The 12,056-nt window shown below is 36.6% G+C and overlaps 1 protein-coding gene across 1 annotated transcript; it reads left to right on the top strand.

Annotated features, from left to right (window-relative positions):
- Nucleotides 1-492: 492 nt before the first annotated feature.
- LOC133797826 (uncharacterized) lies at nucleotides 493-2,271 on the top strand. The gene has a single exon (XM_062235905.1). The coding sequence runs from the start codon at nucleotides 661-663 to the stop codon at nucleotides 1,960-1,962; it is 1,302 nt and encodes a 433-aa protein (XP_062091889.1). The 5' UTR covers nucleotides 493-660; the 3' UTR covers nucleotides 1,963-2,271.
- Nucleotides 2,272-12,056: the final 9,785 nt, after the last annotated feature.

The following is a 12,056-nucleotide window of genomic DNA, read 5'->3' as shown; positions in this document are numbered from 1 at the left end:
AAAATGTAAGTATGAAGCCACCCCATTCGCCGCTCTTATTCAAAATTTTCTTTTCATCAAAACAATCTCACCAGACATAGCTACATATATATATATAAATAAATGAAGAATCTAACACTTTTTATTTTTTCTTTTTCATCTGTTTTATCCATATTTTTTTAATAGTTCATATATACATATTTTGTGAGCAAAAAGTTATTTAATCATAATATTCAATGAAAATTCCATAATTGGATAAATTCATAGCTAAACCTTCGTTACAAAAATATACATAGTTTTTTCTTTGTTTGTATTTTCTGTTAATATATATATATTTAAGAGTAAAACCGGGTTCTAATCAAAAAGTAATATTTAAGCAAAAACTAAAAATTTTAAAAACACACCTCACAAAATAGAAAGATAAAGATATACTTATTTAAAGTGACATGCATAAAAGAAGAGTAAGTAAACTACTAAATCTTACAAAGGCGGCTCCTCTCTTAAAGACCAACCTCTTCTCCTTCAGTCAATTCTCAGCCCACTAATACTTATATACCATATACTATACACCCTCTTCTTCCTCTCTCTTTCCTCTCAATCAACCTCTTTTTCTCTCCCTCTCTCTCTCTAAATCCGTACTATTCCACCATACTTGTCCATTGATCAACACATTCTTCAACAATGGAGATGGAAGTGGTGATGCCAGTCCCACCCGCCGACTTCAACTTCGACAGCACCTGCTCCTCACCCTACATGACAGCTCCCTCCAGTCCTCAGCGCTTCGGCAATTTCTTCTACAGCGCACCCACCAGTCCCACCCGAGTCTCCGCCGCCGCCACCTTATACGGCGTCGACCTCTCGCTCATCTCCGGCGCCGGACGTGAAATTCCATCAAGAAGCCTAGCTTCGTCGATACCCTTCAAATGGGAGGAAAAGCCTGGAGTCCCGAAAGGAAAGATAACAAGAACTGGAGAAAATGATACTATTGAAAGTCGAAACGACAACGAAAACCAAGATGAAGTCGACGACGATTTCGAGTTCAATTTTAGTGGGCAGTTAGAGAAAGGTTCATTATCTGCCGCGGATGAACTCTTTGATGGCGGAAAGATTCGGCCCTTGAAACCTCCTCCTCGCTTACAGGTCCGGACGTGTAGTGGAAATTACGATTCGGGACCTTCTTCTGTTACTTCACCGAGATCTCCCCGGTCAAGGATTTCTCAGGGGAAGAAAATGGTTCAAGATGTACTAATGTCACCTAGAAGAAAACGAGACGAGAATTTCGACCCTTTCACTGCCGCCGTTGAAGAAACTCGTAAGAAAGAAAGTAATCAAGATCAAGAACCCAACCCAGAAAAATTAGGACGCGGGAGAGAAAGATCAGTCGATCACAATCAGAACTCGTCGAGTAATTTCGCCAGGAAGGGGACTCGATCCTTATCCCCCATGCGTGTTTCCGACGCACTACTGTTTGACGCGGAAGAAAACTCGTCTCAATTTTCAGGGAAAATAGTCCCCGATCCTAATTCGACCACAAACAATTCGAGATCGGCTTACTCGTCGATCTTGTCAGCAATTTCGTTTGCCAAGGACTACCGTAAATGGAAGCTCAAGGACTTGTTACTGTTTCGAAGCGCGTCGGAAGGCCGAGCGTCGTCGGTGAGCGAGTCTTTCAGGAAGTATGCGGTTTTGTCAAAGAAGTCGGCGCCGGGACCGGGAACGGGGCCGGCAACGTCCGCGGTGGCGACCGACGATGTAAGGAATTCGAGTTTTCGGTCGACGGATAGTGTGGGTTCGGTGAGTTCAAGGCGGAGGGGGCCGCCGGTTTCGGCTCACGAGTTGCATTACACGGTGAACCGGGCGGTTTCGGAGGAAATGAAGAAGAAGACTTTCTTGCCTTACAAGCAAGGTCTCTTGGGTTGTTTAGGGTTCAATCCAGGTGTCCATGAGATTTCTCGGAGCTTTGGTTCTTTGTCACGTGCATGATATCCAGATTACTCAATCTGGGTTTCTCGTCTTGTTTATGATCATACCATTTTCAAATTTATATACGTTATATATATATATATATATTATATATGCTTTATTTTTTTCTTTTTCTAATGACTTTATAATTGGATCATCTTGGTCTAATTTCTATTCGTTTATGGTGATTTCTCTACTATATCACTATGTATATGTTTACAGAAGTTTCTTTAATGATCACTAAAAGAGATTTAATTTTAGTTTAGGGATTAATGAAAAGTTTGTACTTGTGTTTAATTTACGGTGAAAATCTGTTTCGGTTGCTTCAAAGCATTGATGTCTTACCAAGTAAACTATAAAAATTGAAATGTATTTAACCACTTCTATAATTTAATAATTGTTATATAATATTGTACTAATACTTTATTATATATATATGAATCCGGCCACCAAGTTTGATTAGAGGAATAACGACATGGTAATATATTGGCTAGGAAGTTTATAAGGATTTTGGTTGCATTAATTGTATGAAAGTGAAAGAAAGAAAGAGAAGACAAAAGAACAAAGGAATAAAGAAAGTTGTCTAACATGGCACGAGTAGTTGTAGTTTGGTATCAAACTTTTCTCTAATATATAAAAAAACATATTTTTCCAAAGGTGAATGAACAGAAAATGCGATGAGGTTAAAGAAACTACTATGTGGCATTCCTATTGGGTTTCCATTTTTAAATTTTTTTGAAACATTTCTTTGTACATTTTGGATTTGTAGGTAGGGTCTAGAACACCGTGTTCAACTTTTTAGGGTCCTCTAGACTACAATGACGTACGTCGAGAAATGATAGCACAAAATGGCTAAATCAAAGGAAAAGTTCAGGGATCAAAGTATAAAGAGGAAATTTATATAAGCAGCACACATGGGGTTGCAAAAGAATTCTAGTGAATAATCATTAGGTTTTGAAATAATCATGTTACGGATGTTTAACTCTACAGTAATTTGTATTAATTGGTTTGGCCAATAGTCAAACAAAAATGGAGAATCAATGAAGTTCATTTTTCCACCTAAAAACAATCACGTACATTTTTAAGAAATTTTTTAAAGATAATCTCAACAAAAATCTTCTTTATTCTTCCTATTTTGTGGACAAAAATTTATAGCTAGGAATATGTCACTACAGTTGCACAACCTGCTTCAATGATGAATAGTGGTAAAGGTGGGCTCTACTTTTAAATGCTATATCGATCATGCATGCTCAGAGTATCTCCAACTCATTACTTTATTATGGTGTTGCACTAATATCAAAATTAAAAAATCTTAACACTATATTTTTTTTCCCTTCTAATCACAACACCAAAAATTACACTAAAAAATATATTATTTTTTAATAAAATATAATATTCTTTTTATTATTTTATTATTTTATCATTTATTTATTTAATTAATCAATTAAGTAAAAATGCCATTATTAATTACATGAAACTTATTTCATAAATATTAAAATTTGAAAATTATAATAACACATTACATTTTCCTATTTAAGTATTACACTACTAAAATAAAATATATTCAATTAACCCTAAAACATAACACACCCTTGAAATATTAATTAAATTAAACTAATTTTCACACAAATTAAAATAAATTATATAAAATATTAATTATGAAATATTTGAAATTTTATTTAAAAAATTAAATTATATGTGTATTTATAATTTAAAAAATCCAACATAAAATATAAACCCAAATAATACTCATATGTATATATATAAATATATATATAAGATATAAATATATTTATCTTAATAAAAAAAATATATATGCTGTGTGAACAGTACACGACATATATGCCGTGACACTATTCATAAACGGGTAAATGTGGGTATTTTTGGAGTTGGGTTGGAGCTGGATTTGTGCTCTCCACGACATATATTGCCGTAATCCCGTGTGATTGCAGTTGGCCTTAATGTACTCTCGAAAGCTCTAAAGTATAAGGAATTAAGTAAAAGGTAATTTTATAAATTATATATAAAAAGTATGTATATGCATTATATAGTCACATATAATATGGTGATCAACTTATAGGATGTGATGATAAGATTCTTCCCTCTATTCAGATGTACCAATACATAATATACCTTTATAATTGGAACAGACAATGATAATTCCCAATCGCCTAAGCTTTTAAATTTTTATTAATATTAGAATAAAACATGACTAGTACATATAAAGAAGTACAAATTTACTACCTTTTTAATTACTTGGCGCAAGAAACGTACGATTCTGAGTAAAATAATGAGTTAAACTATCACAATTATTCCAGCCAAACAATTTTATCATCTTTACAGATCGAAAGGAGAAGTTAAAAATGTATGTCCATTGTATATAATTTTGTCCGAAACTCACTAAACATATAGGTCATGTACAGATGTCAAATGTTGTTAAATATAATATAATGTTTTTTTGGGTGATTTAATCACGTACAAGTGGTGTAGAAATTAATATGATATATGGGTAGTATATACTAATGCTAATATTCCAAGCCTAGTAGGGAAAAGGAGAACAAACTGGTGATGATACCATGCAAAATAGTAACTTTATATATTATTGAAAGTGTAGGTGTGTCGATTAGGGAAGGGGGGGGGAGACCACCATGAAGTCCTATAATTGTGGTAACCTTTTTATTTTTGCTCCCTTTATTCCCTATTGGAGAGGTGGATTGCTAAGAATGAAAAGCTGTGACATAAAGTAGAGATGTATGATGGCTATGATGTTCGGCACATATCATAGCAAAATCTTTTCTCATGCAACAAATCAAAATTTGAAAAGGAATTAATGAGGTAATATATAATTGTCTTATTCAATCTATCTCATGTCAATGATATATATACTGTCATCATCATCATCTCCATTTGGAAAAATGCTACAACTTTTTTTGGCTGGAAAAAATTGAGTACCTTGTATGTTGCTGCTTTGGGTAATTTTCTTTTCTTTTATTACAAATTATGCTTACATAAGTAGAGGGAAATTCTATGGGCGTATCAATTTAGCCACTTTATTAGAAGTAGAAGCAGGGGTATCTCTATTTTTGGCACATAGAAAAATTATAACTAAATTTTTTTATATGACAGTGTATATTGTAGTTATAGCAAGCATTTAATTAGTTTTAGGAAAATTTTGAATAATTTACGACATCCAAAACATGGTTCAAACAATCAATTGCACGCGTGCTTTTTTTTTTTTACATACGCATGAAACTAACAATTTTGAACTTTAGTTTTCGGCATTGTAAAGTATTTATAATTTTTTGAAAACTGGTGGGGTGACTACTTTAACTACAATATACGCCATCATATAAAAAAATTTAGGTTATAATTTTTCTACGTGCCAAAAATAAAGATGCCCCTACCGATAGGGGCTAAATTAACATCCATACTATAGAATTTCCCTATATGTATATTTGGCCACCATATTGCATTGTTGTTGGTAATAATGATGGTAGCTAATATATTTATGTATATTGGATAGGCATATGAATTTTGCAATGTTGAAAAGCAATGACAATTAGGGCTCAACAACATGGTTGTTGACCACCGTTTTGGGCAACGACGAGTAGATGCAAAAAACGACAGAAACTAAAATAACACTGAATAGAATATAAACACCACAAAAGTTGTATAGTGGTTCAGCCCTAGAGACTTGGTAATAGCCTAATCCACTTGATGTTTTTATATATGCCAACCTACACTTAAAATCAGATGAACCTTGGCCTGAGTTTCTCAAGTGCAAGTAGGGAATATTTTAACAGAATGTCTCTAGAGAATTAAATTACACCTCCAAAGTCTAGAAATCCCAAGTCCCAAAGAGAGTCTAGAAGAGAGAGAGAGAGAGAGAGAGAGAGAGAGAGAGAAAGAGAGAGTCCCCCAAATGAAGCCATGAGCCTTGTATTTATACGCTCATGGATCGTACAAAATGGGCCCTGAGTTTTGACTCAATCATCTGATGTTTCAACTACATTTAATTAATAAAATAATTGAAAATATTAATCAAATTCAAAACACAACAAAATGGGCTATTATTTCGGGATATCTGAGAAAAATCCTCCGGCAGTTATAGACATTTATGGTCGAGGATGTTCTTGAGATTTTGCTAGAGAAGTTACTGGGCAGTTAGCTCCTGAGATTATGAAATATCTGGTCGGCTATGCTCCTTTGCCTGACATATCTGGTCGGATATGCTCCTTCGTTTGACATCTCTGGTCGGATATGCTTCTTCCTGACCAGGTGAATTTACATTTGCAATCCCAAATAAGTGTTTTTCTCGACCAGAGTGAACCATCCATGCAATCACTGGTCAGTGTTTTTCCGACCAGTGGTGCAATGATATCTCTACCCAATAAGTCATTTTCTAACCTTTACATTTATTTCGATTGACACATTTATTGACTATTAATGTGCCAATTGATATACATGCATTGCCACTTGTCACTTCAAATTGCCACATCATTGCCCTGAAATTTTGGCGATAACATTTGCCCCCAAAGTTTATTATATGAATTACTCATATGATGAAATTTTTATGTGGTCAGTAATTATCCAGACCGTCTAAAAGCGTATGTTTGACCGGTAACTTTCACAAATAATAAAGGTCCGACCAGGCGCGTCCACAAAAAGTAAATGGGCGACCAGGGATTTAGTGAATATCCTAGCAACATTCATTAAATCTCCAAGTGGTACTCCATGTACAGAAGCCCCCACATAGTGATTCACTATTAACCTCAGTACTTTTTGTGTCCTAAATTCCAAAAAATAACTTTTAGTATTCTCCTGCCTTTTCAATAAACCCACGATTGCATTTCTTCAGGCCATAAAAATGGAGGTTACACATTTCCCAAGTCATGGGATAGTGGGATAGTGCGAGAGAGAAAATGATGAGTGTTTAGGGTAAAAAGAAGTCTCCCTTTTACCTTATAAATAGGTCTCACGCCTTCCTTCTTTTCTCACATTATTCATAAGCAACAAACACATCAGAAAAAAGCTCCATTTCGCCCCCTTTGCCGATTCCTTTTCAAATCCGAAAGTGCCCAACCTTCTTCAAGCAAATTGGAAGCATTCTTCTAAAAATCACAACTCCTACCATCCTCTTGGGTAAGTTTCCTTGAACTTGGCCTTCAATTTCAAGCATCTTAGCTTAAAAATTTGACAAAAATTTTGTATAGAAACCATGAAACCCAAATATCACATTTATAGATTTCTTAGAAATTTTTGTGGTGAATCTTTGTAGAATAGTACTTTTGTTGCTGTTTTGACGTTGTTTAGGCTTTGGGCTAGCCAATTTTGCTTCCAATTTCATGAAATCTTGAAGAAAAAATTATATCCCATTCCACTTTATGTTTTTGGGTTCATGGGTATAAGATGAACATTGAAGCTTCCATGAGAAGCTTTATAAACCCTTTAAATTCAACTTTTTGATATCATTGTTGTACTCCTCGGGTTGGAAACATTGCTTTTCCTTTTCGAGCAATACCCATTATTTTAGAAAATTTAACTGCTCGAATAGTGTTAATTAACTTGAATTTTTGTTTGCACCGCTTGGGCTTGGTCTGTACTGCTAGGATTCTGTTTGAGTTGCTCGGGTGACGTGTCAGTCACGGGAATATCATTTTCACTATTCTATGTGATTTATCCCACCCGGATGTGGCTTGTGTTGCTCAGATGTCATTCATACTACTCGGATATAATTTGTTTTTCTTGAATGTTGTCATGCTGCTCGCTTGTTGTTTAGACCACCCGGTTGTCGTTTAAACTACTTGTATTCAATTTTTAATACTCGGATTCCATTATCACTGCTTAGATATTATTGTCACTGCTCGGATTCTATTTAAAGCAGCTACATTTAGTACGTTAGTCCTTTATGACTGGTTTTCAAAAAATTTCCTACTCGAAAAAACTAATATTTTTATCACGAGTGTCACTGCTCGGAAACGTTTTTCACTGGGTAGTAATTTTTTTTTCACTGTGTACCCATTTTCTGTTTGGATTACTCACCTACCACATATTTTTTGTAGATGAATCATTTCAACTACAGGTGAGGTGACAACCAAACAGGCTCTGATACTTCATCTCTTGAGCTGAGTGACACCCTTTCGAGCAATGATTCTACCTCCAAATCTCCGAGCAAACAAACTCTTGGAGACTGTCTTCATAGTCTCAAGAAAATCCTTTCCCGATCAGCTTTATACTTCCTTCACGAAGAGCAATTCCTTAAGCAATAGGATCAACATCATTCGATGAGGGTGAAAAAGACCAGTCGACTTCCCCAAGCACAGGAACCCCAAATGGCTCATCGAGCAGTATAAAAGGTAGTAGAGCGAGAGCCTTTTGTAGGAGAACACCTAGTAGAAGAAGTCGAGACTGAAGCTTCTTCAAGGCCTATCTGCCCAATGTGAAAAGTCAGCAGACCAAAGAGAAAAACTTCCCAGATCTTTGCAACAGAGATTCAAAGTGTTGCTGTACTAAAACCAAGGAAAGAAGAAGATCAGGTACTCTCTTGGTTTGTAGCCTAAGCCTCTAAATTGAATCCTAAAGTTATCGAGAGATACTCCCAGACTTTGGGCTAGACCAAAGAAAAAGACTGCCAAACCTTTGCAATAGAGATTCAAAGTGTTGTTGTAATCAAACCAAGGAAAGAAGAAGATCAGGTGCCCTCTTGGTTTGTAGCCAAAGCCTCAAAATTGAATCCTAAAGTTATCGAGAGATACTCCCTGACTTTGGGCCTTGAAGGAGTGAGCTTGATATGTCCTCGCCCTGACTAGAGAGCCAACGACGCTGGGAGGAAATTATTGTGCCTGGTCAAGATATCACATCTATGCAGGAGTCACTATCCTTTTGCATCCTTTCTTTTGGTCGGTGGCAGATTATTTCAATGTTTCTTTGTTTCAGATGGCTCCAAATGGGATATGAGCTTTGTCTGCCTTGTACATACTTTACTATCTTCAGAAATGGAGTCCACCTACTCCTCACGAGATGCACTACTTGTTTGATTTCAGAAACAACCACAGCCATAAGAACAGGGTTTTTTTCCACTTTTTTCATAGAAAAAAAGGGATTAAGTACCTTCATGGTATCACCTTTAAAACAAACCCTGGGAAGTATTACACAAAGTACTTTCTTACTTCAGATATTGAAGCTAATAACTTAACTTTCACACATGCAGGTCCTTTCCACCGACCTCTCCCGACCAGAGAGATGCATGCCCGGGCAGAGTTTCTTGCCAATATGCCTATTGATGAGAAAAATGTTGAGCAGCTGGTCAACTTGGATAGCCTTAGATTGGTGAAGTTGTTGAAGAACAACCAATACATTGGTATAGGAAGTACTATTGATGAAGTGAACATGTCCGACCAGTCAAATGCAGACATTAAAGTAGTTACTGACTAGTTTTCTCCTGAGCCATCTTCTCAACTACGCCAACCAGGTGATCTTGTTATTAGAGAGCCTCTTCCCGATGAGACTCGTCTTCCCATATTTCCTACTAAGCCTGGGAAAGGAAAGAGCATTGAATTCCTCAGAGAAGTTAGCTCGTCCTCGGAAGACGACGATGACATCTTTGATGAAATTCTGAACTCAGGTTTTTCTACTAATAGTAACCATAGATTATCTTTTTCTAGATAAATTTGAAAATGATTGTGATGAAATTATGTAGAGACATATGGTCATGGTTGAATTTTTCATTTATTTATAATTATTTATTATTTTTGTTGACCGAAAATTTGTTTTACTTCTTTGCAGATTCATACATGTTCAAGCAATTCAACACCCCCTCTACCCAGAAAAGGAAAGCTGGTGAAAGTAGCAGCGTGAATCCTCCAAGCAAAGTAGCGAGGACTATCCCGAGCAATTAGGGGAGACCATTCGATAAGGATGCTACTCTTCCACGCTTGAATTTTTTGTTTGTTCCACCTCATACTCCAAAGAAAAATGTTTGACCGAGAACAAGCATCGGGGGCCTAAGTGAACCTCTTCGACTTGCTGGTGAGTATGGTTGGGAGCTACTCGACCAACCACTTAAACATGAGAGGATGACTCACACCTTTGAAAATCTTCCTTAGTAAAGTGTTGAAGTCGTCCTCAACAGAGGCCTTGCTGAAGTGATGAGCATAAGTATTTTTACCATAAACATGTGTATTTTCCTATTGATTAACCTCATACTAACTACCCCCTTTTATTTTTTATTTTCAGGGACTTATCACAATCAGTCATGCTCAACGCTGAATAGTAGACTATAAAGCACTGGTTAGGGTTTTAAATGATCAATTAGTGGAGGCCCATGCAAAGAACGAAGGCTTGGTTAAGTCTGAAAATGAGCTATGAGAAAAGTTTGAGCAGGCAGAAAAGACAATAGCCGACCAGGATAAATCTCTGCATGAGTTGCGTGATGAGAATAGCAACAAGACCCAGGTCATCAACACCTCAACTAATCAGCTGGAGAAGAAGAATCAAGAGATTGAAGAGTGGAAACAAGACAAAGATGCTAATCTGGCACGTTAGGAAGAAATATGCCCCAACTGCTTCTATCAGATATGGAAGCTAAACAAGCCTCTCAATCTTAACTTTCTTTCTAAGGAGGCAAAGGCCAAGGAGCTCGCCAAGTGTGAGGCAAAGGCCATCGACGAGGCAGCTCTTCCTGCTGGTGTTGTACAATCTTCTCCTGCCCTGTCATTCTCTCGTGAAAAGGTTCTAGGTGCTGAAGACGGATTTGATCAACCAACCACTAACATACCCCACCTGGCTTGTCATTTCTTCTAGAAAAGGTTCCCAGTGCTAAAGATGGAGCTGACCAGCCAACCACTAACATACTCGACCAGTAACGTTTATATCTGGCTCTTTGGGGCATTTTGTAAAGACAATTGCTACTCAACAACTTCTATATTTTGCTTGTATGACCGAGCTGTTGGCATTTATACTTTACTTTTCTTTTTTAGCTTAAAACATTCTAAGTCTTTTTAGAATTTAAACATTATAATTTTTTGTGAACAGTAAAGTCAATATGATTTATGCTTTATATATTTTTGCATAACTACTTAGTTTTATTTAACTTAGAAATTATATACATTTCACAAGATTTAACTAAGTATACTTCCTCACACTCTTATTGCTCTAAATATTTGTGAGCAAAATAATTATATTCACACGAATGTTTTTTTCTAACTTAATGTTTTCTAAAAATAGAAAAATTCAAAGTTACTTAAGCTTTGTAATATGAGTTAGCTTAATGGCCAATTCTGACTTCAAAAATTTACAAGTCAGCCAAAAAAACGCCTTAAGTCGTGCTCTTATTGTTTGTGTTAAATTATATACTTGTATACCTCATGTGCCCCTCAAGTGATCGAGGGTTGAAATATCCTTGGTCACTTGCACTTGACCAAGTCTGTTCAAGGAGTTAATTACTCGTGAAACACATAGAATATATGGAAAATATCCGAGCAGTTGAACACTTCTTGAACATACCGACCAGTTGAACACTGTTCAAATAATTAACACACATGCATACTCATAATATAAAAGTGACAAAACGTGTCTAAAAATGAATTTTAACCAAACAATATGCTACCGGTCAGCTAATGACCAGCACCTTAACAAAGTTTAAAAACTAGGGGTGAACATTTGACCCGAAAACCTGCCCGATTCGCAACCCAAAAACCCATTTTTTGGCAAAACCCGTCGGATTCGGGTTAAATCCGGCCCGAACCCGACAAGAGTCAGGTCGGGTTTAGGTTTGCAATTTTCTTTTCACGGGTTCAGGTTCAGATCTGAAACCCGAACCCAATTTAAGAACTAATTTTTTTTAAAAAAAAACATTTTTTTTGGGGTTTTCAAAGAAAAGAACCCTAAGACTCTAACCCCTCGACCCTTTATCTCTCTCGGCCTGCCTGTCCAGCCCTTCGCACCACACTTTCGTAGTTGAAGCCCACCGGACACCATGCACACAACCCTCCACCGTCCAAGCCCAACCCCCTGCTCTGCAACTCCGCCTGCCACCTGGCTCTCCATCAGCATCAGTTCGCACCACACACACTACTAAGGCCCTCCCCCCGTCAGCGAGCCAGTCAGCTCTCCCA

This window comes from Humulus lupulus, chromosome 1, assembly GCF_963169125.1.
Source record: "Humulus lupulus chromosome 1, drHumLupu1.1, whole genome shotgun sequence".
NCBI classification, from domain to species: Eukaryota; Viridiplantae; Streptophyta; class Magnoliopsida; order Rosales; family Cannabaceae; genus Humulus; species Humulus lupulus.
This window is presented reverse-complemented; position numbering and strand designations above follow the sequence as displayed.